This window comes from Rosa rugosa, chromosome 4 (assembly GCF_958449725.1).
Source record: "Rosa rugosa chromosome 4, drRosRugo1.1, whole genome shotgun sequence".
Lineage (NCBI taxonomy): Eukaryota > Viridiplantae > Streptophyta > Magnoliopsida > Rosales > Rosaceae > Rosa > Rosa rugosa.
In genome coordinates this window covers 20,634,611-20,656,657 of record NC_084823.1, presented here as the reverse complement: position 1 = coordinate 20,656,657, position 22,047 = coordinate 20,634,611, and the positions used below count along the sequence as shown (strand labels likewise).

At 38.1% G+C, this 22,047-nt stretch overlaps 5 protein-coding genes and 1 pseudogene across 12 annotated transcripts; 3 read left to right on the top strand and 3 right to left on the bottom strand.

The window, feature by feature from the left end:
* Positions 1–2,699: 2,699 nt before the first annotated feature.
* LOC133706602 (anthranilate synthase alpha subunit 2, chloroplastic-like) lies at positions 2,700–8,021 on the top strand. 3 transcript variants are annotated; one of them, XM_062132132.1, is made up of 11 exons: positions 2,700–2,963; positions 3,161–3,345; positions 3,455–3,644; positions 3,970–4,121; positions 4,648–4,763; positions 5,366–5,612; positions 5,702–5,758; positions 5,942–6,094; positions 6,892–6,972; positions 7,185–7,271; positions 7,406–7,569. In XM_062132132.1, exons 1-11 carry the CDS (start codon positions 2,795–2,797, stop codon positions 7,430–7,432), a joined length of 1,464 nt encoding a protein of 487 aa, XP_061988116.1. In that variant the 5' UTR covers positions 2,700–2,794; the 3' UTR covers positions 7,433–7,569. The 3 variants fall into 3 exon arrangements, with proteins under 3 accessions (XP_061988116.1, XP_061988115.1, XP_061988117.1); XM_062132131.1 differs by lacking the exon at positions 7,406–7,569 and adding an exon at positions 7,578–8,021 and having other exon boundaries at positions 2,703–2,963; XM_062132133.1 differs by lacking the exons at positions 2,700–2,963; positions 7,406–7,569 and adding an exon at positions 7,578–8,021 and having other exon boundaries at positions 3,220–3,345; positions 3,466–3,644.
* A 91-nt stretch (positions 8,022–8,112) lies between these two features.
* On the bottom strand, positions 8,113–10,694 carry LOC133706607 (probable NAD(P)H dehydrogenase (quinone) FQR1-like 3). 4 transcript variants are annotated; one of them, XM_062132141.1, is made up of 6 exons: positions 10,536–10,682; positions 10,252–10,333; positions 9,497–9,595; positions 9,274–9,367; positions 8,845–9,120; positions 8,113–8,466 (listed from the first exon to the last, which is right to left on the bottom strand). In XM_062132141.1, the coding sequence occupies exons 4-6, from the start codon at positions 9,351–9,353 to the stop codon at positions 8,241–8,243; spliced, it is 582 nt and encodes a 193-aa protein (XP_061988125.1). In that variant the 5' UTR covers positions 9,354–9,367; positions 9,497–9,595; positions 10,252–10,333; positions 10,536–10,682; the 3' UTR covers positions 8,113–8,240. The 4 variants fall into 4 exon arrangements, with proteins under 4 accessions (XP_061988125.1, XP_061988123.1, XP_061988122.1 ...); XM_062132139.1 differs by having other exon boundaries at positions 8,845–9,110; positions 10,536–10,681; XM_062132138.1 differs by lacking the exon at positions 10,252–10,333 and having other exon boundaries at positions 8,845–9,110; positions 10,536–10,694.
* Positions 10,695–11,000: 306 nt separating this feature from the next.
* On the top strand, positions 11,001–13,484 carry LOC133706605 (uncharacterized). Of its 3 annotated transcripts, none has more exons than XM_062132135.1 (2): positions 11,001–11,196; positions 11,846–13,484. In XM_062132135.1, exon 2 carries the CDS (start codon positions 11,852–11,854, stop codon positions 13,271–13,273), a length of 1,422 nt encoding a protein of 473 aa, XP_061988119.1. In that variant the 5' UTR covers positions 11,001–11,196; positions 11,846–11,851; the 3' UTR covers positions 13,274–13,484. The 3 variants fall into 3 exon arrangements, with proteins under 3 accessions (XP_061988119.1, XP_061988121.1, XP_061988120.1); XM_062132137.1 differs by having other exon boundaries at positions 11,002–11,196; positions 11,850–13,484; XM_062132136.1 differs by having other exon boundaries at positions 11,075–11,196; positions 11,791–13,484.
* Positions 13,485–13,624: 140 nt separating this feature from the next.
* LOC133706604 (uncharacterized) lies at positions 13,625–16,617 on the bottom strand. The gene is made up of 4 exons (XM_062132134.1): positions 16,415–16,617; positions 14,724–15,855; positions 14,104–14,394; positions 13,625–14,001 (listed from the first exon to the last, which is right to left on the bottom strand). The coding sequence occupies exons 2-4, from the start codon at positions 15,777–15,779 to the stop codon at positions 13,747–13,749; spliced, it is 1,602 nt and encodes a 533-aa protein (XP_061988118.1). The 5' UTR covers positions 15,780–15,855; positions 16,415–16,617; the 3' UTR covers positions 13,625–13,746.
* Positions 16,618–17,045: 428 nt separating this feature from the next.
* Positions 17,046–18,242, top strand: LOC133706606 (probable fructokinase-4; annotated as a pseudogene).
* Positions 18,243–18,387: 145 nt separating this feature from the next.
* LOC133746101 (F-box/LRR-repeat protein At4g14103-like) lies at positions 18,388–21,749 on the bottom strand. Its single transcript, XM_062174265.1, has 4 exons — positions 21,531–21,749; positions 19,631–20,788; positions 18,955–19,278; positions 18,388–18,867 (listed from the first exon to the last, which is right to left on the bottom strand). Exons 2-4 carry the CDS (start codon positions 20,660–20,662, stop codon positions 18,613–18,615), a joined length of 1,611 nt encoding a protein of 536 aa, XP_062030249.1. The 5' UTR covers positions 20,663–20,788; positions 21,531–21,749; the 3' UTR covers positions 18,388–18,612.
* Positions 21,750–22,047: the final 298 nt, after the last annotated feature.

Below are 22,047 nucleotides of genomic sequence, written 5' to 3'. Positions count from 1 at the left end.
GCTGTTACTGTTTGGACCCAAAATGAGCATTTTGGTTTGACAAAGCGTGTCTTGGAGAAATTGAGCCAATATCAGTGGCTCACATATATATTTTCGATAAGTTCAAAAATATATTATTAAGAGGCTAAATAAGGCCTACCAAACATGGAAATGAAAAGTCAACTATAGCACATTTTCCTACTTCGGTTAGGAGAAACCGAGCTAAACAAGGAAGGAGGGTTGGCAGACTGACCAAATGAACTCGAAATGAGCTGAAACTCTGCAGATCCATTCTAGACAGCCCAAGAATCATTTCTTATGAAGAGTGCCAGAGCTAGTTTTGAGTGGAAGGCCTTCAAACAATCAATCCAATTTTCTGCAGAAGCAAAACTGGAAAACTGGACCTGTAAGAGGTCCAGCAGCATTTCCGGCCCAACCACATGAAAATAAATTCTGAAATTTTACCACAACAATCTACATTCATGGTGGATCATTTCATATGAAGAAATCGAAGGTTGAATCTGAGTTCTTAGTGGAGATAAAAATTGAAGGATAAGGGAGCAGAAAATGACTCAAACCTAACATTCCATTAAGTGTTTAAGTGCTCAAACCTAACATTCCATTAAGTGTTTAAGTGCTCAAACCTAACCCATTATGATTTGTTTTTAAGGCCAAATAGTGTTGCTTGGTAGCCTATAAATAGAGGCTACAACATAGACCAATTCACAACTCATTCATACATCAAAACATCTCTAAGATGATCTAAGTTCTCTCTAGAGCAAACCTCTCTAAGAGCAACTCCTTTCCTTCTCTTTCTCTTATCGGTGCTCACACTCCTAGTCCTAGTCTTCTCAGAAGCCGACTTTCAGTGCCACCAAACCCTCTGTCAACGTGCTTCGGTCCTAGTCTCCTCGGGAGCCGACGGTAGTGCCGCGACCACAACGGTTACAGAACCAGCCAAGCAAGGGTAACGCCCTAGCAACCCAGCCAAGCTAAAGTCACGCTTTAGCAAGTACCAAACCCTCTGTCAACGTGCTTCGGTCCTAGTCTCCTCGGGAGCCGACGGTAGTGCCGCGACCACAACGGTTACAGAACCAGCCAAGCAAGGGTAACGCCCTCGCAAACCAGCTAAGCTAAAGTCACGCTTTAGCAAGTTCTCCCCACTTCCCGGTGATTTTCGCTCTGCTCGATCTACGACGTCGAGTATCGATTGTGTGAACAAGAAGAAACTCAACAAAAGTCCTCGCCACGAGGCATAAAGAATCCCACGACGAGGTTGGTGCTCTCCTCGTCTACAATCGCTTGATAGAAGTCAGGTCAAGGGACACCCCCGACGACCGCACCCGAACGGTGCTGGCACGCCCGCGCATAAAAGAGACTGTTGACCAGCTGCAACAAAATTGGAGCCAAACAGTTACTCCATTCAAATGCATGTAACTGTGCTTTGATTCTCAAATTTCAATTCTTGTAGTCATATACGGTCTCAACAGTTACTACAAAGAATGCACGGTTATGAGTTTTATTCGTGCTTTGGTTCTCAAGTTTGAATTCTTGTAGTCAATACAGTCTCGATAGTTATAGCCAAGAATGCATGTTTATGAGTTTCAATTCCCAAGTTAGTTGTTACTCTATTCAAATGCACGTAACTGTATTTTGGTTCTCAACTTTGAATTCTTATAATCGATCAATACGGTCTCGACAGTTACAGTCGAGATTGTATATTTTATTTATTCAGTAGTTTTATCTTTCACTATAAAAAAGACCATAGACATCTTTGCTAGATGTGCTCGACCAAACGCTCAACGCGATTATACATTTTATCTCAATAACTTGTCAACATTTCAACATAATTATCAGGCTTTACTTGTTCTATCTTACCGTTTTTCTTTACCGGTATTTATCTATCTTTCCTGCACTTTATATACCTACAATTTATCTTCTTGCTTGTTATTATCATGCACTATATTTTATGCACTTTACGTTCCTGCAATTTCTTTACCTGCATCCACTTTTCTGCTATTTACTTCCTCCCATTTAATTATGCTTTATTGTATGCAAAAATTAAGGAAATCATAAAAATTATTGTCATAAATACTTTCACATCACATCACAAAGATTCCAGCTACTAAGGCCGATCCGTGTTAAAATTTTATATCCAAGATAGAGATAACCCCGCGGTTGAGATCAATCATATATTCTTCGGTCCACAATATATCAGTTAATTAGAAGTCAGATTAATGCAAGATCAAGAACCATAACAAAAGCTCGCCTAGCCTCGAGTTGGCACGACCGTGCACATGTCACTAAGCCAAAAGAACACGTGTAAACCAAAAAACCTTCAACCAAGTGACACGTGGTTGAGACAATTTTTGAGCAAACAGTATCAAAATAATTATAAGTTCGATTTTCATTTTGTTGAGTGTCAAAAGAAGTATAAGATCTATGTATAAAACTGGGCAACTTCTTTGAGCAAATCATCATATTGTTTCCATGTTCTTCTGGATATTTTTCTTTTTGTTTGAACAATTCAGGATACTTTTCTATAGTTGAGTTTATCAGTAGATCATTGGGTGTTGTTCTTTGAGCAAATCATCATATTGTTTCCACGTTTTTCAGGATATTTTTCCTTTTTTTTTTGTTTTTTATCATATTTTTCACGAGATCTCAGTCCACAACATGGGGCCCAAATAAAAGGCCCACAAAAATCTGTCTCTTCTTTCTCAGAGCAGGACCGCAGCGACAAGTTAACACCACCACCCCCCGGTCTGTTGAAAGTTCAAATTAGTCCTGCTGCTTCCTCCTCCTCCGCTCCACCATGGAAACCCTAGCCGCCGTCAGCTCCCGTCAGCTGACGTCAACTCTCGCATTGCCGTCCACCGTCACCGTCAATTTCAACGGCCGAGTCTGCAGCTCTCTACCTCTGCTTCGCTCCACCGCGCGTGTCCGTTCACTCAGATGCTCCGCTATTTCGTCTCTTTCAGTAGGTACAATGCTCTCTTCAATTTCTGGACTCCGTTGATGTTCGTGTTTCGATTTACATTAGAAATGTACATTTTGCTGAGTAGTGAGCTCAGTTCAGAATTCAAAATTGAAGAAAAATGATGTATGGAGTTCTTGTGAATAGCACTGGAAATATGTTTAAAGTATACTAATGTGAGGTTTGATTGGAATGCTGCTACAGCTGAGCAGTCAGAGAGGTTTTTCGAGGCTTCGAAAAATGGGAATTTAATTCCTTTATACCGAAGTATATTTTCGGATCACTTAACTCCTGTGCTTGCTTACCGGTGTCTGGTTAAGGAGGATGATAGAGACGCTCCGAGTTTTCTTTTTGAGGCAGTTGATCCGGGTTTCAAGGACTCCAATGTTGTAAGATTCTTCAGTCTTTTTGCACATTTGTGTTTGTTTTTGATGTCACCTGACTCTCATTTTATACAGTACTGGATCATATGTTTAATTTTCTGTGAATATTTGTTAGGGGCGGTACAGTATTATTGGAGCGCAACCAACTATTGAGATTGTAGCAAAAGAGAACATGGTTACAGTTATGGACCATAGAGAAGGGCGTAGGACAGAGGAGATTGTGGAGGATCCAATGACTGTTCCTCAGAGAATCACGGAGGGATGGATACCGCAACGTCTTGATGAGATGCCAGAAGCATTTTGTGGTAAGAGAAGTGCATGGATAACAAACTTGAATTTTACTCATAGTGTTCATATCTTAATATCACCACCCCTCTTGTGGTGTTAGATACTTGTCACGTGGTGATGAATTTCTTCCCGAAGAACACATATTTTTGTTTGTTTGTTTCCTCTTAGTTTGTGTCTAAGTTCTAAATTATGCAGATACAAGTTCTGGTCAGTCTGTTTTGCATGTACTTTTTTGTTGACAGAAATTCTATATATTATTTGACGTTATGGATTCTTACAGAAGTCAATTTTTTGCGTTGTCTAGCTTTTGAAATGACTAATTGGTGTTAAATCTTTGATCAGGTGGATGGGTTGGTTACTTCTCTTATGATACAGTGCGTTATGTGGAGAAGAAAAAGCTGCCATTCAGTGGTGCACCACCAGATGACAGAAATCTTCCTGATCTTCATCTTGGCCTGTATGATAGTGTGATAGTGTTTGATCATGTGGAGAAGGTACTTTGATCTATGACCGATTATTTTTCTTTATGTACAAGTTTTGACTCTAATTTATAGTTGATAACTTTTTATTTCTTGTCACTATAGGTAAATTTTATTTAGTGGCACTAGCTGCCTTGATTTCTGTGTACTTGGATTTTCATGCCAGAGTTCAATACCTTTGTCCAATTTACTCACTGAAACATAGTGAGATGAAGAATGAATAATTTGATACCATACCTAAATTTAAATGCAAGTCAGTATAACATATCTGCTCGTTAAAAAGAGCTTCTTCCTTTGCAATTACTCTTATTCATACATTCTTCATATATTTAAGATCATTGTTTTTTCAATATTTTTGAAGTAATCCATGGTTTTCCTTAAAGAAAAAAAGAATTCCATGGTAAAACAAATTATATAATCCATTAATAAAACTAGGAGAATGAGCTACTTGCATTCTTTTAGTTGTAAATTTGCATTTGAACATATTGGTTGCTATGCTCTCTGAGTATAACCATTTTATTTGTTAATCTTGTGACTATAGAAAGCACATGTAATTCACTGGGTGCAATTAGATCGGTATTCTTCAGTTGAGGAGGCCTTCAATGATGGGATGAATAGATTGGAAACACTGGTATCTAGAGTGCATGACATTATCACGTGAGTAATCAATTCTTCCTGTTTCTTTCTATTTTCAAGTGTTTCTTCTTCTATCCTACCTTCCACTAAGCCACCGTTTCAGTTAAAAAAGAAATATATTTATATATATATATATATATATATATATATATATATATATATATATATATATAAAATAAATGAATGAATAAATATATTAAAATAAAGAAAAAAAAAATATTACTGCTATGGCCTGGATATCAATAGAGTTATGCCACAGCATGTGTTGGGAGGTCATAGCTGAGGACATGGCAGCATTTTGTGGTTGCCATGGTCATCAGAAAAAAAAAAAAAAATTTAAGGTTTGGCTCATAAAAGTTTGAAGGTACTTTTCAATGTTAAGGGTGAACTAATCTATTTTGAAGGAAAATTAAGTTAGTGCTGGTTGGGATTTGAGTATAAAGTGTGCTAGAATACAATCATTTTTCTTTTTTGTGTGATTTTTTGGGTGTTTTACAAATGCATGATTTTCAACTGTCCTTTTTCGGCTTGAGGCTGCCTGAGGGCAGGGGAAAAAATTGTTGTTCCATACTTTTCATCACATTATTTTTTATCTTAAGGTTGATGTAAGAAGTCAATTCCAGCCCGAGGCTGCCTGCAGGTTCAATAAAGTTACACACTCATCTATTTGGTGCTAAATTGGAGGATTCAAACATGACAAGTGAGGAATACAAGGAAGCAGTTTTGAAATCTAAAGAACACATCTTAGCTGGGGATATATTTCAGATAGTATTAAGTCAGCGCTTTGAAAGGCGAACATTTGCAGACCCATTCGAAATTTACCGATCGTTAAGGATAGTTAATCCGAGTCCATACATGACTTATTTACAGGTTTGCCTCCTTTTGAGTAAACCACTATTTGTTTATTCTTGTTTACCGTGCAATCTGATGTTATTTGATTACTTACTTCCTGTGATCAGGGTAGAGGCTGTATTCTGGTTGCTTCAAGTCCAGAAATTCTTACACGTGTTAAGAATGTAAGTCATGGAAATCCAAAAACCTCTGTCATCTGAGTTTTCGTCTTATTAATTTATTATGTGACATTGTTACTAGCTGGGTGCCTGGGTTATTATAGTGTTAGTCATATTGCTATGTTTATTTTCCTTTTGTTTTTCTATAACATTCTCATTATCTTTGGTTGTTTTCTTGGTTGTTAATAGAGAACAATCACCAATCGACCTCTTGCTGGGACTGTTAGAAGAGGAAAAACACCTAAAGAAGATCTAATGTTGGAAAATCAGCTTTTGAATGATGAAAAGCAATGCGCAGAGCACATTATGCTTGTTGACTTGGGGAGGAATGATGTCGGGAAGGTTTATACTCTTTTCTCTCTGCTACTTTACTCTCCAGACTGTAAAATTGGCATAAATTGTTGTTTTCAGGTTGATAGAAATTCTATATCAGAGAGCCTTGATGTTTGAAATATTATAGTGATTTAATATTTATTACCATATCACAAAGTTCTCCACAAAGATCTGTTACTTTGGAGAAGTGTATCCTCTTTTCTATGGCATATTTGATTCTCTCTTACTATGGCATTTGCTCTAGAGCTCCAGTTAAGCATGTTGTGGATTTTGTTTCTCTTTTTGGTTCTTGAAGCTGATAAAATAACAAATCAAACCCACTTCCTTTATGTATCCCCTTTCCCTAGACTTACAGCAAAAGAGGCAAACTTTATTATATTTTATAGGAGTATGGTAATTGCTAAACTTTCCATTCCAATGATATTAAATTTTAATTTTCTGAATTAGAATTTCATGTGTCTATTTTTGCATCAAATTGGAGACTGAGCATTTGATGGTGTTAGTTCTTGACTTTAGGCCAACCATAGCATGAGAAGAGATACACCATAGATGGAGTGCCCTTTGATTTGCATAGAAATTTTTCAGTCTGATGTGTCTTTTCGAATTAAGGCAACATATTGCTGTACTACCCGTTAAAAACTGTTTCACCAAAAGAAAAAAAAAAAAAACCCTTAAATCTGGCTCAGTAGGTTTGTGCGGGATCTGACCAGTTATTATCTCTCAAATTTTATTAATTTTTTTCTTTTCATTCTGCTATTTTATTGAGTATATAGTGGCCATTATCATATGCTTAATTCTTCTTGCAGGTCTCAAAACCTGGTTCTGTCAAAGTTGAGAAGCTCATGAACATTGAGCGTTATTCCCATGTCATGCACATAAGTTCTACTGTAAGTAATCTTCCTTTGCTACACACATAATAATCATGAGTGGCCTTTAGCCTATTTAAGAATCCACGTACTTGTATACAGTAGTTTTGCTCAATTTATTCTTGTGGAGTGGGTATCAAGAATGTACACTGTATTTTCATCAGTTTGATGTCACCACTGAACTCAGCAATGAAATGAATTAACTCCACTGAACTCACCACTTTTCATGGTAGGTCACTGGAGAGTTGCTTGATCATTTAAGTAGCTGGGATGTTCTACGAACTGCATTGCCGGTTGGGACTGTCAGCGGAGCACCAAAGGTTTTCATCATGAGCCCTATTACACTTTTTTATTCTGCATTTATGCTTTCAAAGTTTCTAATTAATTGGTTGTTTGCCATTCATGTTGTGAGAAGTCACCTTAGTTGACTAACATTATCCTGTATGTGCTGAAGAGGATTAACCTATATAGTTGGAAATGAAGTCGTGGACTTGCAACAGATTTTGGGAACATGTAGTTGGTAGATTAGATATATAGGAACATGATATCGAGATTCCTATTCTGTCTTAGATGGACTTGCTTATGATTAGATTCATTCTTAAATGACTTCATTTTCAACTATGCAGGTAAAAGCCATGGAGCTGATTGATGAGCTGGAAGTGACTAGACGTGGTCCATACAGTGGCGGTTTTGGAGGAATTTCATTTTCTGGAAACATGGACATCGCCCTTGCTCTGAGAACTATTGTTTTCCCAACTAGCTTTCGATATGATACAATGTATTCATACAAGGACACAAATAAGCGGCGAGAGTGGGTTGCTCATCTCCAAGCCGGAGCTGGAATTGTGGCCGACAGTGTTCCAGCTGAGGAGCAGAGAGAGTGTGAGAACAAAGCTGCTGGTCTTGCACGGGCTATTGATCTTGCAGAGTCATCGTTTGTTGATAACTGAATAAATTTTTCTTCACTTTCATATTCTGTTTTTTTATGCAATTCCGAGTTTGCCCAAGAATTGAGTGAGGAATTTTTCCGGATTTATAATGCAAGTTTGAAGGGAAAAGATATGATGTTAGGATTGTCTCAGATGCTGGAATGCGCTTAATCTTGACGACATAAAAAACAATGACAAACTTTGTGCAATTTGCGACAAAGAAACAACGAGATAAACCGAAAATACTGGACCGAACTACGATGTATCAGTTTATAGTTGATAATTCTTTTGACAGTGAGTATATGAGTATACAACTGCTTAAAGTTGTTTATGTGATGGTGAAACTGAAACCGAAAGACCTTAATTTTTAAGCTTCTTTGCAATTCCAGCCACGTATTTACCCTGGTAAAAGGCTTGTTGTAGTTCCAGCTCTGTTGGTTGACGAGATCCATCTGCTGCAAATGTTCCAGCACCATAAGAAGAGCCACCCTTCACCTCGTTCATTTCATACATGCCCTTTCCAAATGTGTACCCAAGAGGGACAAATATCATGCCATGATGTGCCAACTGTGTTACTGCTGTTAATCTGCAGACGTAGAACATGGAATGAAAATGAATGAACTTCACGAAATCAGATTGTATTATAGAAGTGAAAATAAAAATTCTTCTCTTTTTGGGGTACAAAACCCCAAACAGAGGCCAAAGGGAAAGCCCCATAAGTGTTGTCTAAGGCTCAGTATTATTGGAGCTACAAGTCACCATAAGTGAAATGAAAATTTAGAACATATTATTGTCCTTGTGGAAGAAAGTAGACACAACACTATAAGGTCTTCCCTAAGTTTTATCTCATATATGAAGTTTATGCACGAACAGTTAATGGAGTCAATGACACAAACAAGTATCCAAGACTAATCAAGTGAACTGGTTTATACATGGAAGGTTTTAAGGAGAAGTGGAAACTCACGCAGTAAGCTCCTGGCCTCCCCCATGAAATCCAGTACTCCAGAAGATTCCAGCAGGTTTGCCGGCAAGTGCTTGTGTTTCCCATATTTCATGACTGGCATCAAAGAAGGCCTTGCATTGAGCTGACATCACACCAAAACGCGATGGAAATCCAAAGAGAAAACCATCAGCTTCCACAAGTTGTTCTGGCCTTATCTCTGGCACATCATTTGCCTTAGGAGGGGCCTTCATCTTTTGCAATATTACATCAGGAAGTGTCTCAGGCACCTGCTCCATTCTAATCAAGTCAAAACAAAGCTCCATTCAGAATATTAAAGGGCCACTATCACAGTAGAATTCGGCTATCTTGATAGTTGTGATGAGTAATAAAGATGATTGTGATCATTCAATATCAAAGATGACTGCAATCAAAATCAATGAGATCAATTACCTGCCAAAGTGTTCCTTCAACACCTTCCATTGCATTAACTCCTCGCTGTACTTCTCGTGCCATAGTCTCCACATGTCCATGTAAAGAGTAGTACCTGCAAGAAGTAGTTTCAAGATCCAAAGTCTGTTCAGGGAGAAGTTTTTAAGGAAACAAATAGGAATGGTCCAAGTTCATTAAATGATGCATGTATGCAAGAAAAAAAGGGAGATATAGAAATACTTACACTATGTATATCTTGGTAGTTGCCATACAGATAGACTACTGGTAGGAATTTGATCCTGATTCCTGACTTCCAACTATTTATGCAAGTACAATCGCTTCCCTGACAAATGCAACCCACATAACGAATGAGAGATGATAGTTGACGTGCAAATAAATATTCGTTGATTAACATCACTTATGCTCATTTGTACAAGCTACAGTACATAGACGAAAAGCAAAGAAGAAAAAGAAGAATGGTGAAGAATTTTGGTGAAAGTGTGCCAACTATATGGATCTATTCAAAACCAAATGATAATCCTTAATTGATACCAAATGATAATCCTAAACCCTAAACTACATGGATCTATTCAAAACCAAATGATAATCCTTAATTGATACCAAATGATAATCCTAAACCCTAAACTACATGGATCTATTCAAAACCAAATGATAATCCTTAATTGATACAATAGGGAACATCACGGCATAATTTTGCCGATAAAGGTGTAATGAGGATTACTACTTAGAGAAGGCTCTCGATCACTTCAAGAGAGGAGAAAATTCACAGAGAGCAAAAGTGTTTGATGAATATCTCCCATAAATGGTATGATTTTGAATTCAAGAATATCCCAGTCTCTGATATGTTTTATAAAAACAGACATTCATCTCATGACTCCTCATTACAAGAAGTATTTGGAAACTAAAAGGCAGTCAAGGCAGAGTGCATAAGTTATGGAAGTAGAAGAAATTAAAATAATGAAAATACAGAAACAGAACCTTATCCTTCTCCTATGATCCAATTTCCAAGTTATTGCAAGTTTGCAACTAACTATGAGATTCAATTATGCAATGACATAACCTACAATTAGTCAATATCAAGATCAAAACTCAAGTCTACAAGACCTAAACATATCAAAAGCTCATAAACAATGGAAAATCATTTTGTTTTCTTCCACATATTAGCACAAACCCAGATCATCAAACAGTCAGACAGTGCAAAACAACTGCAATATGATCAATTTGAGGGACAAGAAAAGGAGGTAAGAGTATGTTGGTGGTACCTTGAAAATGCAGAGTCAGGGTATGGAGGTAGGAGAAGAAGATGATAGAGACGAATGAGATGACGATCCAGTTTTAGTTTCAAGCCAACTCAGCCAAGTGTTTATGAAGCGTAAACAAGTGTTAGCCAACTATATTATTATCACTATGACATGGCAAAGTCTTATCGTGATTTTGTTTCTTTTGCTGCATCATTGTCTTCTCTTGTACAGTTGTAGTGTGGTGTACATAATCCATGATATTTTCACAAGCGAACAATAATAAAGAATAGCGAGGACAATGCCGCCGGAAAATTCATCGATAAAAAGCCTCCACATACTCACATAGTATGTTACATTTTTATTGAGATTTTTACAAATGATAATTCATCGACAATTAACAATTTTTTTTTTTTTTTAGTTGAAAACTATTGACGACCATTAATTTGTGTATAAAATGTATCATTTTTCTTATGAGGGTAATATGACACATGGCTTAAAAAAAAAAAAAAAGGTCAAAAATTGAGTTTTGGGATGAATTACTAGAGAAGCTTTCAGGGCCAAGAAAAAAAAAAAAAACCGGTTGTTCGGTTGATCAAATCTCTGCAGTCTTTCACAGGCTGCTTCCCACTTCCCCAATTCGCACTAAACCCAATCAACATTTTCATCCCAACCCGGCCTAAAGGTATTTTCTTTTCTCTTATTTCCAATTGATTGTAATGACTGGGTTTGTTGTTTCGGTGTTGGTAGAATTATCAGGAATCTTTGATCAAAGTATCAAAATTTGGGTAAAGTTGCAATCTTTTATTGTCTTGTTTTAAGTAATGAATCGATTTTTGATTAGGGGTTATATTTTGGATAAAAAGATTGATTCTTTAGAGTAGAGAGAGTTCAAAGATTGCAGGGAAATCGGGTTATATGAATGATGCAACAGTTTAGAATTATTGGGATTGCAGTGGACTCAGTTTATGGAGAAAGTTCATACTAAGATTATAAAGATAATGTGATATATGTGAATGGGTTTAGATGTAATATGAAACTTATACTTGTATGTGGCTAGGTTCTGAGTTAAGAAATTTTATGGTTGATCGCTTAAATTGTGAATGTTATGCTTCAATTTTTTGGAGTGGACAATTTGAACTGAGGGAACAAAGTATTTGGAGTGCCAAACTGACTTGTTGTAAGTTTGAAACTTGGCTGCGGAGCATTATTTGATTGTGGGATTGATTTTTTTTGTTTTTTTTTGTTTTGGTTAATTGAAATCTGATCTGTTATACAGGTGAATAGAAATACTTGTTTCTTAATTGTGAAATTTGATTCCTGTGTGAATAAAGCCAGGAATGGCAGAAATTGGAGAAAGCTCTGGTGCAAAGCCCTCTGGTGAAATCTGGGCCAAGCTTGTTCCTTCCGACTCGAGATTTCCGGATGTTGAGATCAGAGATCTTGTTCTGACTCAAGATACCCCTCAGAGTCAAGATATTGGTTCAGATGAGAGTTTAGTTTGCTCTCCTATTGACAAATGTGAGTGGTGCAGAATTACGAGGAACCCCGATCAGTCTTCTGCCACTATACAAAATAAGATTTCAAATGCAATACTTGTTGATGGAGCTGTGATCCAATCCGAAGAGAGTACTGTTATCAGATCTGGAAGTGAAATTATTACAGGTCTTGAGAGAGAAGGGTGTTTAAGCTACAGATTCAATGTGTTGCTTGGTCCTGAAACTTGTCAGAAGATGCTGAAGATTAGTGTGGATGCTGAGCATGCAAAGTGCTGCATTTGTTTAAATATATGGCATGATGCTGTTACCATTGCTCCTTGCTTCCATAACTTCTGCAATGGGTGCTTCTCAGAGTGGTTAAGGAGATCACAGGAGAAACGTTCAAGTGTACTCTGTCCCCAATGTCGAGCAGTTGTGCAATTTGTTGGAAGAAACCACTTCCTGCATAACATTGCCGATGAAATACTGAATGCGGATTCTTCACTGAGACGCTCCAATGAAGACACTGCAGTTTTAGATTCCTATGCAACAGTACGATCAAATCTGGTAATAAAGTCGGGAAAAGGGCTGCTTGGGAAAAGGGTTCGTTCAGCAGTGCAAGATGAAGCTGATAGTGTAGAGCTTCCCTGCCCTCAATGCAGTAATCAATTTGGTGGGTTTCTCTGCAACCGAAGCACTACCCATCTGCAATGTCAAGCATGTGGAGGAATGATGCCTTCACGAACCAATACAAGTGTACCTCAACACTGTATAGGGTGTGATAGGTCATTTTGCGGTGCATATTGGCATGCTCAAGGCGTTGCACAAAGTGCTTCTCACCACATATGCAGTCGCGATACTTTCAAACCAATCACAGAACGCACCATCTCTAGAATTCCTACTTCAGCACATGAAAACAATCGCCATGAACAAGAAATCACTATGAGGTGTATTGCACAAATGGGAAGAACATTGCAGGATGTTATTGCAGAATGGATGGTAATGTTCAATAACAGAACAATTGATCGAACTAACAGGATGCCACTGAAGCATGCCGAGCTGATAACTTCTGGGACATATACATGCAGTGATTGTTATGAGAAACTGATCGCATTCCTCTTGTACTGGTTTCGGGTTTCAGTTTCTGCATCTCATCTTCCCCCAGATGCATCAAAAAGGGAAAATTGCTGGTATGGATATGCATGTCGAACACAGCACCATAATGAAGACCATGCTCGTAAAAGGAATCATGTATGCCGGCCGACTAGGGGTGCTAATGTGTAGATTTTTATTTTTAGCTGTTGCTATTTTCACCTATTTTGACATGGTGGGTTTTTGCTATTCTGGTTCTAGGAGATTTTCTGATATCGTTGTAGATGCCAGCCAGACTATGTCTGGACTGTTTTATTCTAAGTTGAAGTATTTAGGTTGTATCAACCAATCAGTGATTTTATAAATGTAAGCCTAAATACTATGCGTACCATGTCTTGCTCTGTATCGTACTGGTCTTCTTTTATTAGGGTCTATTCTTTTCCAATGAATATTAGGGTTGGTGTTAGGGTTACTATACTTGGCAGGAAGAAAAAAACGAAAAAAAAGAAAGGAAACGAAAGGTTTTGATGCATTTGGGGATGAACTGAAGACTGAAGGTTCAAAACGCATATTGCACGATTCAGCATACGAGTACTACACTTGACAGGAATTAGAGAGTCCCTTCATCCAAATTAAGTGTCACATGCTGTACCAAGGTTACAATATTACAATATTACTTCTTGCAAAACCACTGTTGCAGTGGATATCATCTTGCTTTTTCTTACCATTTCCAAAATATCCGGATGCTGCGGTGAATGAAGAATCACCATTTTCTTCAATTTCTGAGCATGCTCCAGAATGTACCTTGCTAAATCCAATTCATTATTATTACCCTCCACAATCTCCAGTTTCACCTCCTTTAGCTCACAAGTAAAATTAAGGTTTTGGGATTTCCAATATTCCACATCAAACTTGGGAGGCTGGAAAATCCATAAGCATGTCAGTTGACAACCTCTTAAATTCATCTGGCAAAACATGCTATATGCTATGAGAGAGAGGCAACATATACAATAATTACTTACATTATCCCCTTCCTCAGTTGCACCATCCTCTTCTGTAGTCTCACTATTCTCCTGCTCAGTTCCGTTGTCCTCTTCCTCATAATTATTATCCTCTTCCTCAGTTTCATTATACGCTTCCTCAATTGCTTGCTTGTATGTGACAGACGTTATGCATAGAGTATTCAAAGTAGTGATTCCTCTGAAAAGAGAGACCATTGCTGGGACGAAGTCATCATTCACGCTTCTAACATGTAAAGTCAAGTCATGAATATTATCTAATCGTAATGGCATCGAACTTTCCATGAAAAAAGCCTGCAGTGGTGTAAAGGCCAAATCTTTAACAATAAATAGTAATATAGCATATTTGCACTACATATTCTTCAGAATCTAGATGAATAGTAATTTCCTGTTAGACTTATTTATGCCCATCTCATGTGTCCAGTTTATTTGTCGAAGCTACTGCTTAGTATTCTAACCAGTAATTTATACCTCTATAAGACTTTCAAGTTTGAAATTGAACTTCTCATCTATGCTGGAAACAAGCATACATTAAGCCTAGCATCATCATATAGTAAATGCAGTGACATGCCATATATAGCTAAATAGAAAGGATTCATACTCTTAGAGGATTGTCTCCTTACCTTTGTAGTCTCTTCGTTTAGGACAAGAGCTTTAACCACGCGAATACTGCAGAGAACCTCAAATGGGTTATTGAAGTCATCTAAGTCGGGGAACAGAAAAATCTTAGCTTCTTCTAAGCACATCAAGTTCCCAAGATGCTGATGATCCAGAAAGTTCCCACCCCACGTGATCTTTTTAAGCTTTGGGGCGAGAATATTTAGCGACCTGATGCGAGGTATAAGACCACGTCTTGAATCATCATTCGAATCAAAATGCCAAAGTATTATTATTTCTTCAAGTTTCTCCCCTGAAATGTTAAGATCCCAGAGCTCATAATTGTTAAAAGGAAACAGATAAATAAATATTTCCAAAGACGAGCTCTCAATCGTGATATCTTTTATTCCACTAACATTTTCAAGACGTAATTCCTTGATGCATTTGCAGGAAGATGATATCCATTCGAAAAACCGGTCATCTTCAACCATAGCATCCTTCAACTCCAAGTGCTGGAGATTACTTGAAAAAGACAAGGAGGGTGATTGAATATCACCCCCACTCAAGTTCACATAGAGTTCCGTCAAAGAATGACAATGAAAGATGCAAGATGGTAACACAACTATATTCAAGTTGTTTTGAGTGAATTCAAGGTGAAGCACTTTAACATTACACCTTACTGCATTTTGGATCCACGTGGTGATTCGAAAAAACTCATCACTTATCTCTGCATTGACTGCGGCATCGAAAGACCAGCAAACGCCAAAGCACTCTATCTTATTATCACCACGATGAAACAAGTACCTGTCCCAATAATTCATCAACCTTACTCTCGACCTGGTGCAGTTTGAAACATGACCTGAAACAATAATCAAAGACGGAAGTGATAGATAAAGTTGTCTGCATCTCTTGGACACTGCGCCCACTCGGATGAGGTTCATTAAGATGCCACAGTGGAAGGAAAGAATGTGATGAGCAATTTCATCTGGGAGATCACTAAATCTGTCGATGATGATACTCTCACTAGAAGTTCCTAGAACATGAGAACTTGTCATTGCTCCCAACTCACACTTGGGCTCCATGATAACGTGTTTCTTTTCATTACTATAAGGGCACCTGGTTGGACAACTGAGCCACAAGAATTGTTCAATCGTTCCCCTGGAGCATAAAAAAGAATTGGACAAATGATTTTTGTATTCTTACAAGAAAAGTGAAGACGATTCAACCCAAGAAAATAAAAGCATCATTCTACACGGATTAAGGACATGTGAAACCAAAAGCACTATGTTTCTTTGTTTCAACTTTCAACTGTTAACCAAAAGTTCAGGAAAAATTAAAAAATGTGGAACCAAACATTATTGGAATGCGCAGCCAACCAGTATTTCAATAAACCCATTATAGCTAGGCTAGGAAAGTTCACTACCTTACTAATTACATGAAAAGGGCATTGCTGAATTAGGTCTAGAAAGGAAACCACTCATAGAAGAGCACTCTCCAAATTTCAGCCAAGTTCTTGTAAAAAATAGTCTGAAAGCTATCACTTTTAAGTGACTAATCCAACAACTAATCACGACCAAATCTGGGAATTATTTCAAATCTCAAAAATATAACAATTAAATGTTGGTTCATAGAAAACTTCTTTAGAGACTAAAGGGAATAACATGAACTAGAAGAGTAGTAAAAACAAAGAGAGTAAGTATAGTAACATTAGACTTACCTTTTCAATCGACCATTTCAAATGCTGACATCTATCCCAAGAAAAGGAGAGTTGCAGATGAAGAATCTAAGGAATGAGAGAGGTGAATTCGCACGAGAATCGAGAACAAGAAATGAAAAAGACGAGAAAATAGTGTTGGGTTGTGTGATGGGGGCCCGATTCTGAGATTGTTTTGGTGAGTGGGCCAACTGGGCCTGGTCTGTTGTAACACTAGTCTTTTTCTTGTAGTGTAGCCAAAAGAACATAATTGTGGAGAAAATGACAATTGGTTGTGTAAGAATGTCTGAACGTAGAACATATAAAAAAAAATAAATAATACATTTTCAGAGCATTAATTTCATTAGTGATCTAAATCACACAAATCACGGATATTAGTAATTTAATTAAAATAATTTTCAGTGAGGTGTAAGATTGAAAATTAGTTTTTGATGAGGAGTAGGATTGTCTCACTGTATTAGTAAAATTTCTAAAGAAAATATGAACGAGTAAGATCGGAATTCGATTAGAAAAATGAATTAATTTTCAATGAGGGAATATGATTGTCTCTCTTTCTAGTCTATAAATACTGCATGCATGCCTTCCCAAAAATCCAGTATCTTATTATTTCTTTCTCCTCCTATACCCACCAGACAACCTCCTACTCTATTTACTCTCTTTATCTTTGAGTGATTGATAATGGCTAATGAGAAGGGTCTGATTGTGAGTTTCGGGGAGATGCTGATCGACTTTGTGCCAACTGTTTCGCTGGCAGAAGCCCCGGCTTTCTTGAAAGCCCCCGGTGGCGCCCCCGCCAACGTGGCGATCGCGGTGGCTCGGCTAAGTGGCAACGCCTCCTTCGTCGGGAAGCTCGGCGCCGACGAGTTCGGGCACATGCTTGCTGGAATCTTGAAGGAGAACGGTGTCTCCGGATCGACAGGGCTTTCCTGTTGGACCAAGGCGCACGTACCGCTCTGGCCTTCGTGACCCTACGCGCTGATGGAGAGCGCGAGTTCATGTTCTACCGGAACCCTAGCGCTGATATGCTGCTCAAGCCCGAAGAGCTCAATTTCGAGCTGATCAGATCCGCCAAAGTGTTCCACTATGGATCAATAAGCTTGATTGTGGAACGTACCATGCAGGTCGGCACATCTGAAGGCAATGGAGGTCGCAAAAGATGCAGGTGCCTTGCTTTCCTACGACCCGAACCTCCGGCTACCACTGTGGCCCTCACCGGAGGAGGCACGTGAGCAGATAATGAGTATATGGGAAAAGGCTGAAGTGATCAAGGTCAGTGATGTGGAGCTTGTGTTTCTCACAGGAAATCCCAACATTGATGATGAATCTGCTATGAGTCTGTGGCACCCTAACTTGAAGCTCCTCCTTGTCACTCTTGGTGAAAAGGGTTGCAGATACTACGCTAAGAATTTCCGTGGATGTGTGGAAGCTTTTCATGTAACTGCGGTAGATACTACTGGTGCTGGTGATTCATTTGTGGGTGCTCTGCTCGCAAAGATTGTTGATGATCAATCTGTTCTTGATGATGAGCAAAGGTTAAGGGAAGTACTCAAATTTGCAAATGCATGTGGAGCAATAACAACGATCAAGAAGGGAGCAATTCCTGCACTCCCCACTGAGTCTGAAGTCCTCGCCCTAATCAAAGGGGCATAGATTCGTTTTTGTGTTATTTTTTTTTTTGGTAATAGCATAGATTCATTTCTGTTGTTCATCCGTCCCTAGAACTTTATGTTTTAAACTTCTTTCCTTTTGATTGGAGAGTGTTTTCCAACCTCAGTAGTCATTAATTCATCTCTTTCTTGTTAAATTTTTGGCTGTTATTTTAATTTATTTTCCTGGGTTTTTTTGTTCACGACTTTAATTTTTGTGTCAAAAATAAAAAAAACAAAACCTTAACTCCAGTCAAGACAGAGCGTTTACATGACAAAACTAGAGGACTAAAGAAATATGGTAAAAATACAATAGACTCACCTCTTCAACGAAGAAGACAAAATATTTGATGCGCTTTGGGATTAAGACTGAAGTTCAAAATGCATTTAGACAGTACAACATAGACAATACACAGACAGAAGGCTCAGCCATTACAACACAGACAGTCGCATAATCCTCAACAGCCAGCCTCTATTAACCAAAAAAAAAATATTACATCATAAAATATCCTTCTGAAAGATATTTAACTTGGACCCTTTCCCTTTTCTTCATGGCTAACTGCTCTGCCTTTCTTGTAAAACAACTGTCGCATTGGAAATCATCTTGCTTTTGGTTACCATCTCCACAACATCCGAATGCTGGGGTGATTGAATTATGACCATTTTCTCCAAACTCGGAGCATTCTCCAGAATATACCTTGCGAACTCCAATTCATTATTACCATCTAGAAGGTCTATTCTCACTTCCTTGAGCTGATAAATAAAGGTTAGGTTTTGGGATTTCCAGTATTCCACATTGAACCTGGATTCCTGGAAATGCAATAAGCTAATCAATTGGCAACTTCTTAAAATATTAAGAAAAAAATTACCATAGCATATGCACTATTTATTACTTACATTATTCTCTTTCTCAGTTGCATTTTCCTCAGTTTCATTATCTTCTTCCTCGGTATAATTGTCATTGTCCTCTTCCTCGTTTTCATTATTCTCTTCCTCCGTATCATTATCCTCAACCACTTCCTCAATATCACTGTCATCTTCAGTTCCAGATACAGATGACTTGGATAGGTCAGACATTATGCATAAAGTATTCAAAGAAGTAATTCCTCTAAAAATAGACACCATTGCCGCGACCAAGTCAGCATTCAGACTTGTAACATGCAAACTCAAGTAACAAATACTATCTAATGGCACCGGCATGGAACCTCCCCTGCATAAAGCCTGCAGTACAGCCCATCCATTAACAAATGAAAAAAAAAATTGAGAACCCTAAAACCCAGTAACGAAAGTACTAATAAAGCATATCTGCAATATATACATATGTTTCAAAATCTAGATGAATAAGCATCTATTGCTAGATATTTAAACCGATAGCATACTATCATGTATGTTCCCAGTTTACTGTCCTTTTCGAATTGCTTGGTATCTCTAACCAGGGACTTATTATCAACTTCAACTTTATCGTACTGACCAACAATATACATTAAGCCTAGCATCACCATATTGTATTCGCAGTGACATGCCATATAGCCACATAAAAAGATTTCATAGTCTGAAGGGCATTTGTTCTTACCTTTGTAGTTTCTTCATTTAGGGTTAGAACTTTAACCATACATATGCTGCAAAGAACCTCAAATAGGTTGCTAGAATCATCTAAATCGGGCATCAGAAATATGTCAGCTTCTTCTAAACACATCAAGTTCCCAAGATGATGATGGTTCAGAAAATTCCCACTCCATTTGAAATTTTTAAGCTTTGGAGCAAAGAGATTAAATGATCTGATGCGAGGTAAAAGATGAAACTTTGAATCACGTCTCGAATCAAATTGCCAGTGTATACATATATCTTCAAGTTTTTCAGCTGAAATGCTAAGATCCCAGAGCTCATAATTCTGAAAAGGAAGCAAAAGACTAAACGATTCCAAAGACGAGCTCTCAATCTTGATATCTTTTATCCCAATAACTTTTTCAAGATGTAATTCCTTTATGCATTTGCAGGAATATGAGATCCATTTGAAAATACCGTCATCTTTAAGACGTACATACTTCAACTTCAAGTAGTGGAGATTACAGGAAAAAGACAAGTTGGGTGACTGAATCTTGCCCATATACAAATTCACAGATAGAGTCCTCAAAGAACGACAAAGGAAGATGCAAGACGGCAACACAACTGTCATCCTGAGGTCGTATTGATTCAGATCAAGGTGAAGTACTTCAACATTACATCTCACTGCATTTTGGATCCATGTGGTGACTCGGAAATACTCATCACTTATCTTTGCCTCCCAAGAGGTTCTGAAAACCCAGTAAATACTAAGGCGCTCAATCTTATTATTACCACGGTGAAACAAGTACCTATCCCAAGAGTTCAACAATCTTACTCGCAACTTGGTGCAATCTGCAACGCTACTTGCATCAATAATTATTGATGGAACTGACAGATAAAGTTTCCTACATCTTTTGGACACAGCTCCCACTTGAATGAGGTTCCTTAAAGAGTCAGAGAGGAACGAAATAATATGATGAGAAATTTCATCTGGGAGATCACTGAATCTGTCCATCATTATACTCTCACTAGAAGCTCCTTGAACTTGACAACTTGTCATTGCACGTAGCTTCTGCTAGGCTCCCCTGATACTGTAAGAGCACCTTGTATGGATTGCTGGATGCCGCAGTGGAGCTACAGGAGTTGTTCTGCTGTAGCATTAAATGACAGGGAGAAATGACTATACCTGTACAAGAACAATAGTTACCCAAAATTACTACGAATATCTAAACTATAAAGCGTGAGAAACTCTCTTCTGCATACTGTCTACGTATCAACCGAATTCTAACCTTCTACAATGATTAAGCACATTACGAACCACAATTATGGAGTGTTGATGTCAACAGCACCTAAAATTTGGGGAGTTTCAATTCTTAACCGGAACAAAAGATTCAGGCAAATAAAAAATGTGGAACCAAAAGGTAATCAGAATTAGTAACCAACCCTCTAGGTACTTCGGCTAGGAAAGTCCACTACTTTACTACAATACTACTAATTATATGAAAAAAGAGCATTGCTGAATCAATTCTATAAAGACCATCTCCAAAAACACTATCCAATTTTAGTCGAATTTGTTGTCAAAATGGCCTGTTAAGGCAAGCCACTTTCAACTGAGTAATCCAACAACAATCTCTAATTTTTATTTTTTTTTCCCGAATTTTCAAAACTCAACAATGTAATATAAAGTTCACAATGGAGTTCACCAAGATCGAGTGTGATAGAGAATTAGAGAGGCTCTTTGAACACATTTTTTAACTGTTTCACTTACACTTGAGATCTTTGGAGCACATTGAGGGAGTCTTTTGAGATGCAAAGGGCATTACCAAGAAGATTAACAAATTAAGGGATGTAATAAGATACAGAATGCATGTTCAGTTCGATCAAAATAGAAAATAAAAACATGCAATAGATTTACATCTACAACTAACCTGGCTGCTGAAATTGAAACCCAGAAACCTGCACTACCCAAGAAGCAGAATTGCAGAAGAAGAAGAATAAAGGAATGGGGGGGGGGGGGTTCACACGAGAACCGACGAGAGGAAATGAAGTACAGAAGAAAATAATAGTGTGATCAACAGTATTGGGGTTGTGTCACGAGCGGGAGTGTGGATTGAAATTGCTATTGCAAGTGGGCTCGACTGGGCCTGGCATGCGTTGGCTTTTGCAACCCGTCTCTACACACCAACGTTGAAGCAAATAGTTTCGGCCTGTTCTATGTGTTGATGATTTAGGCTGAGCAGAGATTAGTTTTCCACCAATATGGAAGTCCTAGGATTAGGGCATGCCACGGTATTGATGGTGCTGATGCGTACATGTGTCCCCGTGGAATATTCCCGGCAGCTTCACCAGTATTCTTCGGGGAATTCCTGGGCCAACTAGGAAATACATTCGGCTGGTAATTTCGGCATGATTAGTCTAAGGTAGGTTAGGGTTTAGGATTAGCAC